The sequence below is a fragment of the Globicephala melas genome, chromosome 17, assembly GCF_963455315.2.
Source record: "Globicephala melas chromosome 17, mGloMel1.2, whole genome shotgun sequence".
Classification (NCBI taxonomy): Eukaryota; Metazoa; Chordata; class Mammalia; order Artiodactyla; family Delphinidae; genus Globicephala; species Globicephala melas.
In genome coordinates, this window is record NC_083330.1 from 14689049 (window position 1) to 14710829 (window position 21781).

At 47.8% G+C, this 21781-nt stretch overlaps 1 protein-coding gene across 1 annotated transcript; it reads right to left on the bottom strand.

Annotated features, from left to right (window-relative positions):
- Positions 1-1870: 1870 nt before the first annotated feature.
- On the bottom strand, positions 1871-17451 carry PRDM14 (PR/SET domain 14). Its single transcript, XM_030859820.1, has 7 exons — positions 16752-17451; positions 16139-16192; positions 15889-16046; positions 14435-14705; positions 9649-9851; positions 4471-4572; positions 1871-2098 (listed from the first exon to the last, which is right to left on the bottom strand). Exons 1-7 carry the CDS (start codon positions 17449-17451, stop codon positions 1871-1873), a joined length of 1716 nt encoding a protein of 571 aa, XP_030715680.1.
- Between the last annotated feature and the right edge of the window lie 4330 nt (positions 17452-21781).

A 21781-nucleotide genomic window follows, 5' to 3' on the forward strand; every position in this document is an offset into this window, starting at 1 on the left:
TTCCAGCCAGTGTGGGCATGCGTGATCCACATACTAAGGTATTATTTGGCATGCAAGCATTTTGGAATTACTGCTAGAAAAGAGGAAAAGAAATTTTTTTTACCTTCCTCTATTACCATTCTGGTTCAAAGAACAAAGTAGTTAATTTGAATTATTCAACTAGTGAAAAAAATGGCATCACACCACTTCCTGAGGTCTCGCTTTACTATCTGGTTTTAAAGTAACTTTCAAATCCATACATAGTAAGAAATGTATTTTGAACTAGCAGGCAAATAAAGGCTGCCTAACCACAGGCTGAGCCCTGATCTTTTCAAAAGACCATTGTTCTGGCTTAATTAACACGAACTAAAACAGTCCTGAAACAACAGGGCACACTCCCATTAGGATACATTACTCAGACCTAGTCATCACAGTCAGGCATTCCCCAGAGAAAAATCTGTCACTGCTTTTTCCACCTGCACTACATCTCTTTCTCAAAGGACTCTGCCGCAGCTAGGAGCCTCCCTCTGAAGGGGCATCTGTTCCATATTGAAATCTCTCCATTTGGAGAGACATGGACCACGAATAAAGGGTGAAGAAAAATCCTAGGCAGTCAATAGAACCACGGCTAGGGATGTGACCTGGTAGCTACATAGCTACGCTTGCCTACGGCGCAGTTTTATTCTGGTCCCCGATTTTCCATGTGAATATTTAAAAGTTTGTTGTTGCTTGCCCCAAAGTAGGGAAGAATGGCACAGTCAACAGAATAATGCTCTGTCCTTAGCAGGATTCATAAGTTGAGCATAACTGATTCATTAAGAGGCTGGGCTTTGGAGTCAGGACGACCTGGCTTTGACCCTTAGAGGCAAATGCTGGAACACTTCTTTCTTTCCTTCAGTAAAGTGGTAACTCAGTGGCACTATCTCATAGGGTTCATGCTCTATATAGATGTTGGCTATTGTGACCCACGTGAGATGAGTCTGCTGTCTCCCTGCACATTAGAAGAGATTCTTCTTCACAAGCTTGCATCAGCCTTGTGACAATGTATGTGGCACGTTTTTCTTTTCACTCTATATATTAGTATGGACCAGCTAATTAGAAGACCTACAAAAAATATTCCACTTGTCTCTTCATCAGGTTTAAAACTAGAGCACTATAAATACATTTATTTATTTCTTAGCCTATTGCAATTTTTAGCCTTTCTTCATTTGGTAATAATTTTTCTTCGCCAACTGTTAAAGGTCACAGATGGTAGGGTGAGTAAGTAACTTCCGTGTCCTCCAAGAAATTCTGTTTGGTGCTAAACAAACTGTTAACATTAGGCGTTTGTCATGTGATGGGGAGGGGTAGAAACTAAGGGTTTTAAAATGAATCCAAATAAAATGGGAGCCTAATTCATGTCTGAACACTTAGTTATAATACGAATGAAGCTCTGGCTTGAATGGATCTTTAAAGAATTTATTCTGTTAAGAAACATAACAGGGGACGGCCACAGACATATTACAATTGCGGGCCCGAGGCAAACAGTAGAGAAAAAGCCTCCTTTTTTTAAATCGTGAAATCAAAGACTTTGTTCCTAGTCCCTGAAATGAAATATAGTCCCTTTCAGGGCTGATGTTGAGTTTCCAGACCTTTAAGCCCTATTAACAGCCAGCTTTCATTATTTCTAGGTGAATTCAACACAACTCCATTCTTGTCAGAAATTGTGAAAGACATTTCTGTGAAAGCTGTTAAAACCACAGTCAATAAATCTGGTAAATTCTGCTACTTGGTCAGTTCCATTATTCTGTTCCTCATCTCAATCTAACTATCATTTGTTTGTAAGATACACCCATAAACAAGAAATATCAAGACAGAAATACAGAGGCACTGTCCTCATACTCTCTGAGGGCTAGCAGTTTTCATGAAACTTCATGTGGGAGTAGAAGGCTTCTTGACCTGGGAAGGTTTTTCCACAGATGTTACAGGAACAGCCGTCATCCTCCTTGTGCGAGCGTCGGACATGGCTGTCGTGGGCAGCGTGGGATGCAAAAGATTTACCACAGTACTTGCATTTGAAGGGCTTCTCCCCGGAGTGCTGCCTGATATGTGTGCGGAGTATACTAGAGGCAGTGAACCTCTGCAGAGGACAGAAAGCAGGAGAAAAAGTAAACTTCCATCAGCTGGACAACCAGTGAGAGAAAGGGGTTAAGTTCACCGTTACCGATCCTTATGTCACCCCTTAGTTCTCCATTCAGCGAACCTTGGGCTTTAATGCTATAGGGCACGCTCGGTCAACAGGTGTAGCCTTAATAAAGAAGGACACGATGGACATGTCACTGGTTAGAACAGTGGCTTTTCAATGGTTAAGATCACCTGGGGGTCTAGTCAAAAATGCAGACTGACCCGATGAGTACACCCGTTGGGGTAATAAAGAAACTGCATTTAAGCAGGTGGTCCTGGGATCACACTCCAAGATGAACTGAATTACAGAAGGAGTAGCTAATACTGGCCAATGTCTTTGCATAAATGGGTACCTTATTGGTTTCTTCTTCTTCTTCTTTTTTTTAACTTAAACTTTTTGCGGTAATCGTGATTCACGTGCAGTTATAAGAAACAACAGAGACTCTGTGTACCCTTTACCCAGTTGTCCCCAATGGTTGCATCTTACAAGTCTATAGGACAGTATCACAACCAGGATACTGACATTGACAGAGTCAAGATACAGAACGTTTCCATCACAAGGACCCTCATGTTGCCCTATGACAGCCACACATAGTTCCCTCCCACTCCTACTTTTAAACCATGGCAACCACGAATCTGTTCTCCATTTCTATAATTTTGTTATTTCAAGAATGTCACTTACAGGGAAGCATACAGTATGTGACCTTTTGGGATTGGCTGTTCTCACTCAGCATAGTTCTCCGCAGATTCACGGAGGTTGTTTCGTGTACAACAGCTCATCCTTTCTGATTGCTGAGGAGTATTTCATGGTGTGGATGAACCACAGTCTGTTTAATCACCTGCCCATTGAAAGGCATCTGTGTTATTTCCAGTTTGGGGCTTCTATGAATAAAGCTGCTATTAACATTTGTGTACAGGTTTTCGTATAAACATATAGACCTTCATTTCTCCGGGATAAGTGCCCAGGAGAGCAACTGCTGGGTTGTATGGTGGTTACAAGTTTAGTTCTTAAAAAAATGGCCAAATAGTACCATTTCAGAGTCCCAAGCACTTTGCTGTTTTTACCTGTCTTTTCTTTCCCTTATTTATAACCTTTTCCCTAATTCAATACTCTGCTCTGACCTTTGTCACTTTCAAGTATTTATTAGCGATGTAATGACTCCATTTATTGGGGGTCCATCGACATAGATACAAAACACCGGCTTTAACCAGTGACCTTGGATTTGGGGGGCTGGGCATGCATGGGGTTGGCCCACTGCTCAGTAAGGAGCACAAGGTGTAGGTGTCTAGGACACCCAGACAAGGACAGTCTCCATCAGCTTAGGTGACAGTAAGTCAGAACGCCAAACAGCTCATTGATGCCCCAAGTGCACTGAGTTCCCTCTTCGGGCACCTCGCATTCCCAGGTTGGCCAGAAGACCAAGGTGAGGATCAGAATGAGAATGCCAGAAAGAGGAGGGGTGGTGGGATATTTTGAGCCTGCTCTGGAAATCCTGCAGGAGAGCATTCACCCCTCAGGATAGATTCCTCATCCATACAAACCCAGGGCCACCCTCCTTAGGTCTGTGCTGGCTCCGTATGGCCTACTTATGTCTTAGCCCCATTTTGCTACACTGTACACACTGGACAGCCCAAATGTATCTCATCAAAAAGGAACATGAGGTGTTTTAGTATAATATTTTTAAGGCGTGGTCAGACTTTTGTTTCTAGCCCAGCCACCCCAACCACGTCTTTATCTCTTCATTTTTATCACTTATTATTCTGTATAATGAAGATTAGATGCCACTTCAGCAAAACTGCTCTAGAAATTTAGATCAGCAGCATGTAAGAGTCTGTACTTTTTTGTTTTTGTTTTTTTTTTGCGGTACGCGGGCCTCTCTCTGTTGCGGAGCACAGGCTCCGGACGCGCAGGCTCAGCGGCCATGGCTCACGGGCCCAGCCGCTCCGCGGCATGTGGGATCTTCGCGGACCGGGGCACAAACCCGTGTCCCCTGCATCGGCAGGCGGACTCTCAACCACTGCGCCACCAGGGAAGCCCAGAGTCTGCACTTTGAAAGACTGCATAATCATGTCTGCTACCATCGGGCTCCTGTAAACTTAGGGTCTATTCCATGACAAATGCCCTAGATGCCAATTTGGCAGTAGTAGGTGGCATCTGATCATTGTAAGCAAACAGGAGTATAATCTGGGGGGTGGAAATTGGGGATGGGCTGACAATGAACTAATTTACCAGGAACTCTTATAAGCTAGGGTTTATGCTGCAAGTTCTTATCCATGGACACCCAATCAGGGCTCAAGGCAGATCCCTTAAAAGAAGGTTCCATTTACCTTTGTACAATACACACAGTGGTAGGGTCTGTCTCCAGAGTGGACTCTCATGTGTTTGTTTAGGCTGGAAGATTGAGAGAAACATTTCCCACACGTAGAACACTAAAACGAAAAAGAAAAATATAGTTGAAACCACGTCTTCCCTTTAACAAGTTTATTTCACCATTATATTTATCTGGGGGGGAAGAACTAACTATTGTACTTATTCTGTGCACATCTGTAGGCAGAGGATCAAGCAGACCCAGGCTGAGGGTCTAGTTGAGACGGGAGAAAGGCATCCCGGGACTACAGGGAAGAACCTGGCAGCATGGGTTCTGGCCCAGAGCCTGCTAATGCTGTGGCTAAGGCAGTTCGTCTGAAGTCTTCGGGTTAAGTGAGCTGCTTCAGATGTGAAACGGCAGTGTATACGGAGGCCTGAATTTGTCCTGCTCTGTCAACAAGTAGCTGTGTGACCAGAACAAATCAGTTAAAACTCGGAATCTTTGTCTCCCCAATTTTCCTCATGGGCAAAAAATACCTGTCTTGCCTTCCTCACAAGGCTGTGAGTAAATTGCAAGCCCCCAGCAATTAATTCAACAAGTATTTATGGAGAACCTCTCAGCACTTTGCTAGAGACAAGGAGGAACAATCTAGTGGGGGTAGGGACGAATATGTAGACCAAAGTGGCAATACAGGTGACAGATGACTCAACACATGCACCTACAAAAAAAGGGTAATATTTTGGGGGGCCAGTGAGAGCATGTGGTACAGTCACTTGCTGTGAACAGTTCCTGTCATTTCTCTGTGTTCTTGACCCTGACGACTTCTGTCCAATCTTCTCAGGAATTCTGAACCAAGTAAAAGAAACTATTGTGTTTCTGGACCCTGTTCCCCAGGTGTCCTTATGGGCACAAACGAGAGCCTGGGTATTTTTAGATGGTGAGATTCTGGGGTGGATTTTTTTTTTTTTTTGCGGTACGCGGGCCTCTCACTGTCACGGCCTCTCCCGTTGCGGAGCACAGGCTCCGGACGCGCAGGCTCAGCGGCCGTGGCTCACGGGCCCAGCCGCTCCGCGGCATGTGGGATCTTCCCGGACCTGGGCACGAACCCGCGTCCCCCGCATCGGCAGGCGGAGCCTCAATCACTGCGCCACCAGGGAAGCCCTCTGGGGTGGATTTTAAGTCTTTTTAAATTTTTCTTTACTACCTGACGTTTTAATAACGAGCATGTATTGTCGTTACTAAAGCAAAAACAGTCAGATGTTGAAGTTCATATTGCAAAAAGAACAGATCAATTATAAAAGGGGAGCAATTAGAACATGAAACTGTTCTTGGAAATTAAAAATAAACAACAGAAAAGTATAGAATAGAAATGCTGTATGTAATAGATTCAGCTGACTGCTAAAGACTGAATACATGACATAAAAATTAAGGTTCGGGAACTCTCAGAGAATGCAGATGAAGAAAAATTAAAAGTCAAGTACAGGGAAGTAGATTCAACCTAACATTTGGCTAAAAGGAATCTCAGGAGAGAGCAAAAATCGAAGACAGATAATAGTCAAGGAAAGAACAAGAGAATTCCTTTGAGCTTATGACTTGTGCCTTCAGGTGGAAAGAATACTTTGTCTTCTACTGATTACAAAGCAGGAAGAAAAAAAAAAAAGGAAAGAAAGAAAAAAACATTCTGTTAAAATTTCAGAACTCAAAAGTTAAAGAACAATTTTCACAAAGCAGAAAACTGGTTATTTACAAAGAAACAAGAACCAGATTGGCATCAAATGGTAGAAGAAATGATTCTTTAAAAATTCTACAGAAAAGTTATTCCTATCTAAAATTCCATATCCAGCCAAACTATCAAAGACGTATGTGAGTAAAATATCCTCGAAGGACTCAGAAAATGTTTCACTGTGCACTGTTAAAAACGATTACTTGAAGACATGCCCCAGTAATATAAAAAGAGAAATCAAGAAAGAGAAAGAGTGGCATAGAAGAATCAGTGGAACTAAGGAAGGTAATGAAAGATATCCAAATATGACAGTTTACAGGCCTAAGGAGCAACTGGTTCAAATCAGAACAAATTCAAATCAGAATCTGATTTAAAAAAGCAATGAGTATAATTTCAAGAATGTAAATATTATACAAGTTATATAAGTAAGAAACTAAACTTATCACTTACAATTAAAAATCCTAGCAAAAACAAAAGCTTGCAAGGAAGTCAAAGGCAAAATACAAAGAAAGTTAAAGTCTGGCATCAATTTGAACAAGTCATGGAGAAAAGAAACAACACCTTCTGAAAAAAACAAAGCCCTCTCTCCATTGGTCAGGTGTTTCAAAAAGTTGGAGAGAACTGACATTCTGAATCTATGTATGAGCTCTTTATAGTCATTGTGATGGACTACAAGGGCTTCCTCCGATATTTTTATTTTGTTATTCATTAATTTTGCCTGACAAATCATGTGAAAAGGAGGTTGTTTAGGCTTTAAACGCTGGAAGGAGGGTAATACAAGGTTTTTCACTGTTGGTTATACACCCAACATCTTCTGATATTTTAAATCAGTAATTTTTTTCTCTTTCAGCAGCTGATCTTGTTAAAAAATCATTTATCTGAAGTTCTGTCTGTCTGTTTCACTTGAGCTTTTTTTTTTTTTTTTCTGTTCAAATTAAATCAAACGTTTTATTTGGGGCTCCTGCAGAAATTAAATATACTTTATCATCTTGAAAGTTAAGTACTCAAATTAAAGTATATGAAATAAAGAAAACTAAAAGAGAATAAAAAATGTTTAGCAGTAAAGATAAAAGAAGAAAATCTCAGTCTTCTGAACATGACGAAGGAAGGGGAAGTGCCGGGGAAACTCAGGTTGAGACGTCAGAAGAGCAGCTGGGACAGGACTCTGTCCTCAGGCTCAGGACAGAATTCTGGCTAGAGAGTTGAAACCATTTAAATGGTACTTATGGTCATGATAAAGGATCACACCATTCAGGGAGAGTTTGCAAAGAGAAATATTGTACTAAGAACTCTCAGGAACACTCAGTGTAAGAGGATGCACCCCCTTCTATAGCCTTTTAAAATCACTATCCTGGACTTCTCTGGCGGTCCAGTGGTTAAGACTCCAAGTTTCCACTGCAGGGGGCACAGGCTCTATTCCTGCTCAGGGAACTAAGATCCCGCATGCCTCGTGGACAAAATAAATTAATAAATAGTTTAAAAAATAAAATAAAATTACTATCCCTCCACTCTACCATCAGACCTCTCCTCTTTGGAAGCCCAAGACATTCACTTTACTACTACCAGCTTACACCTCTTCTCATCATTCCCGTCATCTCTGGACCTCCTGGTCTATGGTCCCCCGATTTCAAAGCCAGCAGTACTTCCTACGGCTCCTCTCCTTGAACCCCAGTCCAAGACCCACCATTGTCCTCAGTGTTTAAAATGACCCACGTAACATTCTAGTGTGTATTTCTTGACCTGACTCAGATAACCTTTTCCTGAATTCTACTTTGGTCAAAAAACCAAACAAAACCAAACAAAACAAACAAACACTAATCCTGCAGCTTCTGCTTTTAAGCAGACATCTTTTGATCTGGCTGCAGCAGTCCCAACAAATATCTTAAATGCTCCATCTCACCAACTGTAAGACCCACCACTCCTTTATCATTTATTTTTGGCTGTGTTGAGTCTTTGTCACTGCACGTGGGCTTTCTCTAGTTGCATACCGTGGAGCAACTAAGCCCGTGCGCCACAACTACTGAGCCTGCACTCTGGAGCCCGCGAGCCACGACCGCGGAGCCCGAGTGCCTAGAGACTGTGCTCTGCAACAAGAGAAGCCACCGCAGTGAGAAGACCGCGCACCGCAACGAAGAGTAGCCCCTGCTCACCACGACTACAGAAAAACCCACGTGCAGCAACAAAGACCCAACACAGCCAAAAATAAAAATAAATTAAAATATTTTTTTAAAATATTCTTACAAAAATAATACATGATAATTGTAAAAATACTCAGATTTTACAGGAGTATATGGTCCAGTGATTGTGATTTTTCCAGAAGCTTCACTGTGAACAGGAGGGGAGAGACAAGAGCAGTTTTATGATGACTACTCTGTTTTTAAATGGAGAAAATTGGGGGCTTGGAGGAGTCCTGACAGGGCAGGAGTCCAACCCGAAGCTGTCTGTACCCAAGCCTCAGACTCTTTCTCCTAATTAAGACCAGTGGTAGTCAGCACTTTCTTACACCAAGCCTGGCAGAGCCACCAGGTATCCAGAATGGTGGAAAACGACTCCCTAAATCCACCATTGCTTTTCTGCCTTACAAAATCCTTGGCATGGCATAGAGGGCATCCAACCTTTGGACTGTGCCCATGTTTCATCCTCGCCTGTAACTATCAATATGCCTGCACATTGAACCTAGAGATTATCATACTATGCGAAGTAAGTCAGAAAGAGAAAGACAAATACCATATGATATCACTTGTATATGGCATCTAAAATATGACACAAATGAACCTATCTAGGAAATAGAAACAGACTCACAGACACAGAGAACAGACTTGTGGTTGCCAAGGGGGAGGAAATGATTGGGAGTTTGGGAGGAGCAGATGCAAACTAGTATATACAGGATGGATAAATAACAAGGTCCTACTCTACAGCATGGGGAACTGTATTCAATATCCTGTGATAAACCACAATGGAAAAGAATATGAAAAAGAATGTATATAACTGAGTCACTTTGCTGTACAGCAGAAATTAACACAACATTGCACACATCATGGAAGAAGGTGTAGCTACCTAAAACCACAGGCCAGGGTCTTTCCCACCTGGAATATCTCGAACGCCCCCCACCCCAGCCAATCAACCCCATCTAAGATATAAACCAGACACTCCACTGTCCTAGATTCTTCTCACGGCCACCTGTCTACGAGGCCTTTCATAACCCACGTGTCCAGGTAGAAGGACACCCTTCCTCTGTCCCTGTCTACCATGTACCTCCATCCTCACACCCGGGTGTCATGGCATTAGTTCATGTCTGCTCTTCCACAGCACTGTCACCTCCTTCAGACACCCTGTCCCATCTTCCCACCTGGTGTCGTGTCCCAGCAACATGCACGCAGGAGGCCCTCGGTGTTCACCCAGGGGTTTGGGGAAGCAGCATGAAAGCAGAGTGCTGGAGCGAAGGGCAGGGTCACTCGCCACCCCGACTCTTACCTTGTGAGGCCGATGTTTCTCATGAACGTGAAGGACGTGGATCCGGAGCCGGTCTCTCTTCTCAAAGGACCGTTTGCATAAAGAACAGGGGAATTTCCTGTCACCCTTGTCCACACAGGGGGTGTACTTGAGATGCTTGTCTCTGTAATATTTGTAGGTAAATACTTTTCCACATCTTTCACACCTGTACCCTTCTGCAGACTCTGTCAAACACAGGGAGATAAGTCGCTCGGTCAGCTACCTTCCTTCATTCTTATTTTCTTCAAGATGATTTTTTACAACTTTTTATTACAAAAAATTTAAAACATATACCAAAATCAAAATAATGGAATAAGCCCTCATGTGCCCAGACACCAAGCTTTGACAACGACCAACTCACTTATGTGACTTCCCTCCATAAGGGATTATTTGTTTTTCATAATGGATTCTTTTTACTAATTTCTCACTTGGTTCATAAACATCTCAAACCATAATCTTTAATAGATAACGACTTTTTAAAATGCATAACCATAATGCCATTGTCATACCTAAACAGTCAACCCTTATTCCTTAATAGAAACATATATATTTATGTGCGTACACACATGCATACATGTTTTATTATTTTACAGTCAGTTGATTCAATGCAGGATTCAAAGCCTATGTGTTGTCCACAGAGGCTATGTCTCTCCAATCTCTTAATCTATAGGTTCTCTTACCTTTTGTTCCCGAAATATATGTGTTGAAGAAGCCCTTCCTCTGGCGCTGTTTACGAGCAGGTCAGTCCTACAGTTCCTGACTGGCATTCTTTACAAGGTTCACATACCAAATACCTACCGTATTTGTCCCTTTCAGATCGGCCTGAGAGCTACAAGTTCAAAGCCGTTCACCCAGGACCCTGATGGACACCCATAGCTTCTCCCCAGGCTTCACGAGTTCTGTTCCATTTGACCCCATTTACGAAGACATAGGTGCCCTTTTAGCTTATAGTCTACTTCTCTGAACTTTTAAGGAAGATTCTGGAACTAATACATAGGGTTATTGTGATGATTAATTTAACCTTAACACTTACTGACTTCTTATCAACAAGTGATACCATCACTGAGAGACAGACTGAGAAAGGTAAACCCATTTTTATAAGAGAGGTGGGGGAGAGGTTAGAGAGGGTTCAGCCGACTCTAGCAAAGGAGGTGCCAGGCTCAGGGGTGTCTATGTATTGGGGGAAGGGGAGAGGACCAGGGCCACCTACAAAAGCATCCCTGCCGAGGACACTCTGGATTCCAGAGCATAAAGTGGTTTTGACTGTGAATGCATCCCTGAAACCTCATTGTCTGGCCCCAGGGAGGCAGAGAACAGCCAGGAGTGAGTATATGCAAGAGTGTGAAGGTGGAAATCTTTTTAGTTAGCATCGGAACAGCAGGGAAGCTATCCATCGGGGGTTCTGTTAGTTGATAACTGCGTCCCAGGCATGTTTAACAGGTGGCTGAGGAAATAAATCATTTTATTAAGTAAATAACCAGGAAGGCAACCACCAACATCAGGAAGATCCATTGCCCAGTCTTGTCTATCGCTTTCATTGAGGTGCTAATACTCTCAGAATCTCCCTGCTGGGATGGTTTTTGCTCGGAGCTAGAATTTTCATTGGTTAGAAATACCTGGCCTTCCTGCTTCCTGGGGTAGGAAGAGGGGGTCTACAAGACAGGGTCAGCGATCTTTACAAATCAAAGCATGAAGGCACACCAGAATTCAGAATGAGGGCTCGGCAGTAAATCTGCATAAGAACCGCCACGTAGGCAGAAATGACGGAGCACCCTCACCCTGACTAATTAGGCTTCGGCTGCCTCCGTTTTCTGCTCAGGTCCTTGGAAATTTATCTTAACCTAATTTCGTCCTGTTTCTTTTGCTTCTTCCTGCCTCCCATCTCAGTCTTTTCAGCCAAGGGGTTTCTCGATACCAAAAATTATGCTTTCTGCCCCACTACAGACACACCGTTCAGACAGAGTTTGGTAACGACTGAGAGCTGTCTACACATTCCACACCCTCAGCCCCCAAAACACACACTTGGCAGGTTTGCAAACTCAAATAACCCGCCCACATAGGGCCCAGGCCCTTCCCTCCCACTCAAGACCTTCAAGGGGAAGGTTCCCATCAAGCCTCACCAAAAGCCTTTGAAAACAAGACCTTTCTTTTGAGAGGACAGAGGAATTTTGATTTTTCTTTCCTTTTCATCCTATCCCCAAACATTCCTATTAACAGAAAACAAATGAATTTATCCATTAGTCTTCCCAACCAATTGAGTTGTTTACAAGTTCTCTGCCACAAGTTATCCTAAATATTTACACATCATCGTTAACAGTGCCAATAAGCCTCGGATATAATTTGGTTCAGAAGTGGAGCACGGATAACTGCAGGCCCTGTTGCTTATATGATCGGGATCTCTGATGCCTGTATATTATTCCATGTTAATATATCATCATTTACTTAATTATTCTAATATTGGGCATTTAGGTTGTTCGTGACTTTTCACAAACAGGGGTGACGCTGTATTAAAAATCCTTGTGGACAAAGCTTTTCCTTTTGGACTATTTCCTGAAGATAAATTTCCAGAAAAGTATTACTGATACGTTACTGATATATCCAGGGTTATGAACATTTTAACGACTCTGATGCAGAGTGCTGAATAATTTTTCAAAAGGATAACGATTCTATTTTGCGTTATCAAGCATGTATCGTTCTCAAATCCACTTTTCACTTTTATTTCAAAAAAGCACTTGGAACATTTCTGGAAGTGACCAAAAAGTCTTGGCTTGGCGCCAAGTATGGGGCAACTGTGAGGTCCAGACTCAAGAGAATCCTGCCATCTTACCCTCAGGCGCACCCCACGCCGTCCGTCCATTTATTGGGGTAGTGAGAAGACAGTTACCGAAACAGTTCAACAGCCCCTCATTATTTGGCTTCTAGAAAGAGACTGCTCATTAGTCACCTCCGAATCCCTGGTGAACACATCCTTGCCCTTGGCTTCACTATTCCCCAAGCCTGAATTGCCTTGCCTCTCCCTGCCTAACTCATCTTTTATTTCTCCACATCCCTAAGCAGCTTTCCCCAGTTTAGCCCAGTCTTCCTCCTTCCTTCAATGCACATGGGGATCCACAGCAGCCTGGGCTTCCCTGGTGGCGCAGTGGTTGAGAATCTGCCTGCCGATGCAGGGGACATGGGTTCGAGCCCTGGGAAGATCCCACGTGCCGCGGAGCAGCTGGGCCCGTGAGCCACAACTACTGAGCCTGCCTGTGCTCCGCAGCAGGAGAGGCCACGATAGATAGTGAGAGGCCCGCGCACCGCGATGGAGAGTGGCCCCCGCTCGCCGCAACTAGAGAAAGCCCTCGCACAGAAATGAAGACCCAACACAGCCAAATAAATAAATAAATAAATTTATTAGAATTGTCTCCTGCCCTGAAGGGTCTCAGTCTAGCAGGGAGACTTGCATGCAGACCATCACTGCAGTGTGATGAATGCAATTCACATTCTCTTTTACCTGCTACTTACGACATTTGCTCTAACATAGTAAGATGGTCTTCTATCTGATTACACATATTACAGTAACTTGCATTTGTCTGGTCCCACCTATAAGATCAGTGGTTCCCAGGCCTTTGCAGATGTAAAAATCAACCGCTCAAAGAGCTTTTTCTTTTTTTTAAAGGGATTTTGCTCTTTTTTTTAATTAAAAAAATTTTATTTATTTATTTATGGCTATGTTGGCTCTTCGTTTCTGTGCAAGGGCTCTCTCTAGTTGTGACGAGCGGGGGCCACTCTTCATCGCGGTGCAAGGGCCCCTCACTATCGCGGCCTCTCTTGTTGCGGAGCACAGGCTCCAGACACGCAGGCTCAGTAATTGTGGCTCACGGGGCAGGCTGCTCCGCGGCATGTGGGATCTTCCCAGACCAGGGCTCGAACCCATGTCCCCTGCATTGGCAGGCAGATTCTCAACCACTGTGCCACCAGGGAAGCCCTCAAAGAGCTTTTTTAAAATGCAAATTCCAGAGGCTCGTTCCCAGAGAGTGGGTTGGTAGTCCTCTAGCTGCCTTCTACTAAAATGTGATAGAAATGCAGAATCTCAGGTCCCAGCCCTGAATGAGAATCTGCATCTTTCCAAGGTCCCCAGATATTCACAACCGCATTAAAATTGGAGAGCGAGAGTCTAGCTCCATGCTTCCCAAAGTTGACTGAGACCCACAATAAGAAACACATTTTATACTTGAGACCCAGTTCGCACACATCCATTTGAAACAAAAACCTTAACTTAAATGAGATTCACGTCAATATTTTCTATTCTATTTTATTCTTATTCTCTTTTTTTTTCTTCTTTAATACTGGTCTCTACCACCAAATCCCCCACCCTGCTAAGATACTGCAACCCACTACTTGAAAAACAGTGCTCTAAAGCTTAGACTTCCTGAGTTGTGTGAGCCTCAGCAGAGATGAATCAGAAGCTGGCTCACCTAAGGCAGAGGTTGCATCCATTTATTTCACTTGTATTTTATTCTCTGGGAGCGGGTGAAGGAGTAGAAGAAAAGGTATACTGGTGAAGAGGAGTAGCTGCAGCAGCTTTGGAAAGATGAGGGCATCTTCCTCCAGCTGGGTAATGCCCAGCGGGTGAGAGACGCCCTCAGTTTTGTGTTCTGAGTGTTATGTTGGGAGGGAGAAGTTCCACAAGCAAGTGGAAAGGCTGCAGGAAGGTGTTGAGTTGGAGAAAGAGCCCAGTCCTTCCACTAAGACGGCCTCACTGGGTGAGGCGAAAGCGTGCACTCACCTTCCAAGGGCCCAGACGTCTGCTTCCCGTGCTTTATGACCTGCAGGCTCATGGGAATGTCCAAAAACTTCTCATAGCAATCTCCGTACCACACAAGGAGCTCTTGGTTCTGGTAGATCTCCTTGCAGCTTTCATAAAAGATCTGCCCTTGACACTGGACTGCAACCAGGTTCTGCTCCATGGGGAAACGAGCACAGTTGACATAGGACATCCAGTTCCCTGCACCTCCTTTTCCATCAATAAAGTGGCTCAAATGACCATCTTCAAAGATCTAAATGGAATCAAACAAAGTTTGGAAATGCACATTTTTTTGGTCTGACCTAGAAAATAAATTTACTTATTAAAAATTTATAATTCAAGGGCTTCCCTGGTGGCGCAGTGGTTGAGAGTCCGCCTGCTGATGCAGGGGACGCGGGTTCGTGCCCCGGTCTGGGAGGATCCCACATGCTGCGGAGTGGCTGGGCCCGTGAGCCATGGCCGCTGAGCCTGCGCTCCGCAATGGGAGAGGCCACAGCAGTGAGAGGCCCACGTACCGCAAAAAAAAATAAAAAAATAAAAATTATAATTCAAAACTCACACTTGACCTACTGAATATATTTATTATCAATATGATTGAGTCTAAATGGATTTATTAGCTTAAAGAGACCTCTATAGGTAGTGTGACATTTTAAAAAGATTCTTACTTTTATCACTTCCTCGATTTCCAGATTTCTAGAGTGAGCATATATTAGTTTCATAAACAGAGGTAAGGGAAACAGGACGTTCCATTTAATTCCACCACTTCAAGACAACCAATTAGTGTAGTATTTTATCTCAATTTAGTTTTCATGTGTATTGATGGAGCCATAATTTAATTCTTTCTCTGCTGTGGGCAATTCTACAGTCTTCAATGTTTTGTTATTACAAACAGCCCCGTGAAGTCTGGATTTCAGATTACTTTCCTCAACTATATTCCTTGATGTAGAAATCCACGGCGAGGGGCGCTAATCTGACACGTTCTGACGCACTGCAGTCCTACCATCCTGCCTCCGACAGAGTTAAGAGCATCAGTTTTCTAAAAATCCTCTTTAGATGAACGACGTCGAAAATTTTAAATCTGGTCTTAGTCCTTTCTGGCATATTCTTAGCATCACTCTGTAATATTTAAAGTGTTTGGTTTTGTCTATACATATAACCCAATGTATTAACTCTTTAAATGTATACTCCATGGCTCATCTTCAGAGGAAAATACCTTAAGCCACCCAAAATTACACAGAATCCATGTAGAGGTGTTATCCTCAGGGACTGAACAGCTTGCCTTTCTTTCTCTTTATGTTGCAAAACAGGCAGCACAAGTCAGCAGATTACTGCCCGGAGGGGGCCCCCCCTCCCAGTCCAGGGGTCTCCCAGAGGGGCAGAGGCCAAGGTTTCCTCCCACCCACCTCCCTCCGCCAACCCGCCACAAACACATTTACCTCCCACATCAGGGAATTGTCTCCGTGTGTCCTGACTTCGCTGGTGTTGACCACTTTACCCTGAAAGGGCCCAAACCTGACTCCTTTGGCGACAGGGCTACTGCAGAACACACCAAAATGTGCCACTTCACCGAATTTCGTGTGCCCAAGGCAGAGACCTAGGAGAGACCCAGGGCAGGAAAGAAAGCCAGTGAGGAAACCGACTGCGTTTGTGCTGGAAAAGAAATCCAAGCCGAGAAGCCCTGCCTACCTTCTGGTAGCTGAAGGGAGTTGTTATCCAGAGTCCGAGGAAGAGAACCAGACCCTAGAAAAAGACAGGGTTAAATTTTTATTTTTTCGATAAAAATGTATTATGAAATGCTTTCATACGGCGCTGTCCTCCCCACTCCCTGGAGCTCACCATTATCACGAATTGGATGTTTACTTGTCCTTTCTAGGTTTCCTGCTCCTTTTACATACGCCATTTCTCACATGAGACTCAAAACGACTCTAGTCGGTTATGTTGTAATTAACCCCGTTTGCAAATTTAAGGAACTTGAGGATCAGAGATAATGCTGATTTTGAGACTCCCAGATACCTTGCACATCCCGGCAGAATCTGAGCCGGCCTGATCAGCCCGCCCCGCATGAACCGTTTCTCTTCTTACTAAAACAATCTTGGGTGTCATGCGGTTAAGCAAATAGGGTCTCGGAGGTGAGCCTGCCATTCTCAGCTCCGTCTTCTGATGGAAGCACATACGCTCCGCTGCAGGACTCGCACAGCCTCGGACCCACTTGGAAGCGCCCCTGCCCCCTCCCGTCCTCACCTGTCTTCCCGCCTCCCACCCGCACCCCCAAGTCCCGGATCATGGGGACTGCCTTTACCTGAGCTGTCTGTGGGGACCAGGAGGCCCGAAATCGCGTGGTGCAGGCGGGCTGAGTTCTGAGGGCTGGGGATGACCCCGTAGAGAACTAAGTGCAGGTCTTCCTGGGTGAAGTGGTAACGGTGAGATGCCTTCCCGACTTGGTTCGCGAGTTTGGGGCCATCCTCAGAGCCCTCTCTGGGGGAGCACGGTAACAGCTGGGAGGGCTTCGGCCTCTCAGGGAACAGCGAAGCATCCACAGGGGGCGGCGGCACGAAAATTTCAGGTCCCCAGCACTGGCCACCGTCGCTACGGCCGCCAGCGGGGCCCGCGTCTTCACTGGAGGCGCCTGTAAACTCGCGACTGCCGTTCGGGAAGTGCGGCACTTCCCTGGGGCGGTGGGGAATTGGGTACCACGACGGCAGCTTATTGTACCAGGGCAGGTCGTAGAGCGGCTCCCTCTGCAGGGCCAGGCCGGGGCTCAGCAAGGGAGGCGCCATCCGGAAGGCGAAGGGGGACAGAGACGGGGACGTGGACAGGGCCTCCAGCTGCCGGAAAGTTTGCAAACCCTCCTCCGCGGCGCTTAGGGTGTTCCCGTAGTGGCTGTAGGGCTGGAAAGGCGGGTAGTAGGCGGCCAGGCGTTGGGGGCTGCTCTGGAGCCTGTCGGGCGGGTAGCACCCCTTGTCCTGGGGTCCGGCCTCACTTGGCAGCCGCAGAGCCATCCCGGGCCACAGGGCGCGGCGGGTCTGCGGAAGAGCAAGCGCGGCCGAGTGAGGGGCGCGGGGCGCTGCGCCCGGCTCCTGCCTGCCCAGCCTCCACCGCCCGAGGCAGCCCCGGGTCGGAGGGAATCGGATAAACTTCCCACTTCGATCCCTCAAGACCTACCCGCAAACGAAACAAAAACGGCAACAAACAACCCGCCCCCAAAAAGACAAAACAAACTAAAACGAAAATCTGTCGGCATTCTGCCCGACTCCAAATTCCAGGTACGTGTCGCCTTTGCCTTCCCTCTCCAAGCACGCCTTGACCTAGCAGGTCTCGTTTCCAACACTCACTCTGTACATCCGTCCCCAACCCCGCTCCTGCCAAATCCGTTTCAAGCTCCCTCTTCCGCCCTCTCCCCGGTCCCCGACATCCTCTTTTCCGGGGGGGGGGGTCGGAGCCGCAGGGCCTTCCCACTCCCGGAGCCAGGAGCCGAGCGCAAGACCGAGCTTGGGGGCGGGCAGCAGCTTCAGGCAGTCCTGGGTCCCTAGCAGGGAGGGCAGAGACCAGGGCCCGGGTTGGGTCGCATAGGAGACGCGCTCCCCCAGCCCAGGGGCAGGTCGGGGGAGGCTGCCCCGCTGCGAAGCCCGGGTCTGACCCCGAGGACCCGGGCGGTCCGGGCTGCCAGGAGGAGTAGGCCACCGCCTTCGGCTTCCCTCCCAGCGCCGCAGCCAGCGCGGGTTCCCCACGTGGGCCGAGTCCCGCTACCTCCCGCAAGTCCCTCGGGAAACTCGTCATCCCACCTGGGGGCTTAGGGAAGCTGGGGTCGCCTCTCGGGAGCGGGCGAGGACGAGCCCCAGGCCAGGTGGGAAAGAGCAGGCTCCCGCCCCTGCGCCGCCGCCGCCCGTACCCCAAAAGGACGGCGTTTTGATGGACATAAGTTCACCAAGGCTGGGGGATGGAGCCCCTTCAGAGCCGGCGGGTCCTGAGGGCAAGATCAATGAGCCCAATAAGAAAAGCAAGCAGGGTCGTGACTCAGAAATTAAAGAACACGGGGTCAGGAGAAGAGGTCAGCCACGACGAAGGCATCTGCCCGTCTCCTCCTGAGCCCCCAAAGGCGCTCCGCTCCTGGCCTTCCCTCACCCCGAGGATCTGCGACTTGGGGTTGAAAGCCGCTTAAGGAGTAAAAGCTCCAAGAGGGCAAAACAACCTCCCAAAACGAACTGCGCCAGAGACCGCTGCCGGCGCTTCCCGACCACCCCGGCGAACGACAGGCCCGGGCCACAGCGGCGCGCCGGGCTCTGCACCCACCTTCGAGAGCGCAGCGGCGGAGCGCTCGCCACCGGGCCGCAGACGGGCGGCGCGGGCTCGGGACCGGTAGGCTTCGGGCGGGCCCGCAGGGCTGAGCCGGTTTTAAGAGGGCGGGCGGCGGGCGGCGGGCGACGAGCGGGCGGGGCGGTGGGCGACGGGCGGGCGGGGCGGTGGGCGACGGGCGGGCGGGGCCGCGGGACCAAGAGAGCGCGAGGGTGGGGAAGCGACGCGCGGCCCACGCACGTCCCCAGGCCAGTCTCCTCCCCGCCCACCGCGGCCATTGGCCGACGCGCGACTCGCCCCGCTCCCCAGGGGGTCGTGCACCGAACTCCTCACTTCTGCAAACCCTGCCCGGAACCGCGGCCGCGAGCGCGCGCCCCCCGCTTTCTGGGTCCGGCACAGTTGAGGCTCCAGGCTGGCGGTGGGGCAGCAGTTAAGCCCGGGCAAGGGTGGCCGGGGTCCCCAGACAGGCCCCTCCGCGCTCGTGAGGCCGGGACTCGCGTGCCGGGGTCGCGCTCCTGCCTCTCGGCTTCCAGTTCCCAAGAGCCGAGCCTGGTGAAGGCCGCGTCCAACCCCGAGGACCAGATAGACGTTTGTCCCTGACACCTCGTGGGAAGCCGGGCGTCGCCCCTCAGGTCCCAGGTGGGGACGCCTAGATGCGGCGGTGCCGCTCCCAAGGTTTCGGGTGGGTATTGAGACCTCTCGGGGGCTTCTACTTTTCAAGCAGCTGTCGCTGTCGGAGGACCGGCCCTTGCGCCGCCACCGAGGTCCCTTTCCCCCGGGAAGGCTCGCCACCTCGGACGCGCGGGGCTTTTCAGGCCCATACCTGGCGCTCCAAGACCGCATTTTCATTCTCTCCGGCCATTGAGGGAAAGAAAGGAGCACTTAGGCCCATTCACATTCACACAGGGAAGCATCTAGGGTGGGGGAAACCTTGGTCTTGCCCGGTGACCTTGGCCAGTTTCCTCGCTTCCTCTTTGCAAAATGGGGCGAGCACTCCCTGCGTCTGGGCGCCGCCGTGCGGGTTGAAAGGAGAGACGGAAACCCTCACGCCCGGCCTGGCCTTGGCTGGGTCGTTTCAAACGTGGAAGGAAGGAAAGGAGGCAGCATCCATCCGGCCGAGGGACGCCGCCGAAGGTCCTAAAGTCTGCGGTGGAACGGGACCTCCTCCGTGACCCACCTCGCTTTCCAGAGCAGCCGCGGCGCGGCGGGCGCCTCCTCCCTGGGCCCCGGGGACCTGACCTTGTAGCCTTCAGTGCCCGCGCGGCCGCGGGAAGGACGGAAGGCGGGCACGGGGCCTCGCGGTTTCTTCGAGGGCGCGGGGTGGGGGCGCCCGGCTGCTTCTCCCTGCCGCCGGCCGCGCCCACGTGCGGGGTCAAGTCAACGCGCCCGCCCGACGCCGTCGGGGCCGCCCGCGCCGCCCGCGTGCAGACCCGTTTCCCAGTCGCCATGAGGGTCTGAGAGGAGGGGCGGCGCGTGGTTTTCCCCACTGGGAGGGGGTGACAAGGAGCCCAGGGTTTCCTTCACCCCTTGTTCTAGATTCTCTGCCTCTACCCGAGTTCTTAGAATCTTCGCTAATAGGTGAAAAGTATCCGACGACTCTTGTCCCGAGAGCCTCTGCGGAGGATCAGGTACTTGGAAAAGCAGACTAAATTATGCTGCCGTCTTCCTTCCGGAGTCATACCCACCCCAGGACCCCTACGACCCACCTCCATTTACTGTATCTTCCTTCCTTCCTCCCAGACCTCACCCGTAGGATTTAAAGACTGATGCGCCGGCGCTTGGGTGGTCCGTGGGTGTCAGGTCCTCAGGAGGCCATCTTTTAGTGAAGTCGCTCACTGGTTGTAGATTTAATTTTGAACAGGCAACGTGAGCTTTACCGTCGAGCCTTGTTCTGCAAAGATTCTAGAGTTTAAAATTTTTTTATTTTTATTTTTTTTGCGGTACGCAGGCCTCTCACTGCTGTGGCCTCTCCCGTTGTGGAGCACAGGCTCCGGACGCGCAGGCTCAGCGGCCATGGCTCACGGGCCCAGCCGCTCCGCGGCATGTGGGATCTTCCCGGACTGGGGCACGAACCCGTGTCCCCTGCATCGGCAGGCGGACTCTCAACCACTGCGCCACCAGGGAAGCCCTAGAGTTTAAAATATTTTAAAAAATATATTTTAAATTATAGGCTTGCTTGTTTAAACTTTAGAGAAATCGATAAAGAGTGGAAATCCCTGCCCACCCCTCATCCCTAACCCTCCGGAAGTAAAGCTAACAGTTTAGCTTATTCCCTAGTTCCATTACTTTTTTGAAAAATACCTTTTTTTTTTTTTTTATCTGGCTGCGCCGGGTCTGCGACATGCAGGATCTTTTTACTTGTGGCATGTGGGCTCTAGTTCCCTCACCAGGGATCGAACGTGGGGTCCCTGCACTAGAAGCGTGGAGTCTTAACCACTGGACCACCAGGCAAGTAAGTCCCTACCAGCCTTTTAAACTGTGTTTATATATGTGTGATTTTTTAAAAAACAAAATGTGATTTTACTTTAGACTTTTATGCAACTTTTCTCACTATCCACTAGTTATTGTTACTAACAGTATATTCGTATTAACTTCATTCCCTGCAATGGCTGCATGGTGCAGAAATTAATTTTATGAGTATACCTTAGTTTTTCAGCCTCCTCTTAGAAAGGTATTTAAGTTGTTGTCAGTTTTTCAACACTTCAAGCTACTTCTGGGAACATTGTTATACAACTACTTATTTGTGCTGTGCAGAATAAATACCGAGGTGTGAAATCTCTGGATCAACGGTATCAACCTTGAACATTTTGATAGGTACTTCAAACTGCTCCTGGTTTATACCTCCATCAACAGTGAGTGCGAGTGCCCTGTGTCTCCACAGCATCACCTCATATGGAATATTGCCAACCCTTTAAAGCTGCCACCTCTCACGTGAAAAGTGGTTACCTTTTTCTAATTTCCTTTCTAGTTATTTACCCAACAAAATTCCTGAACACCTTGCTCTTGATGTGCTGGTCACTGGGAATACAGTTGTGA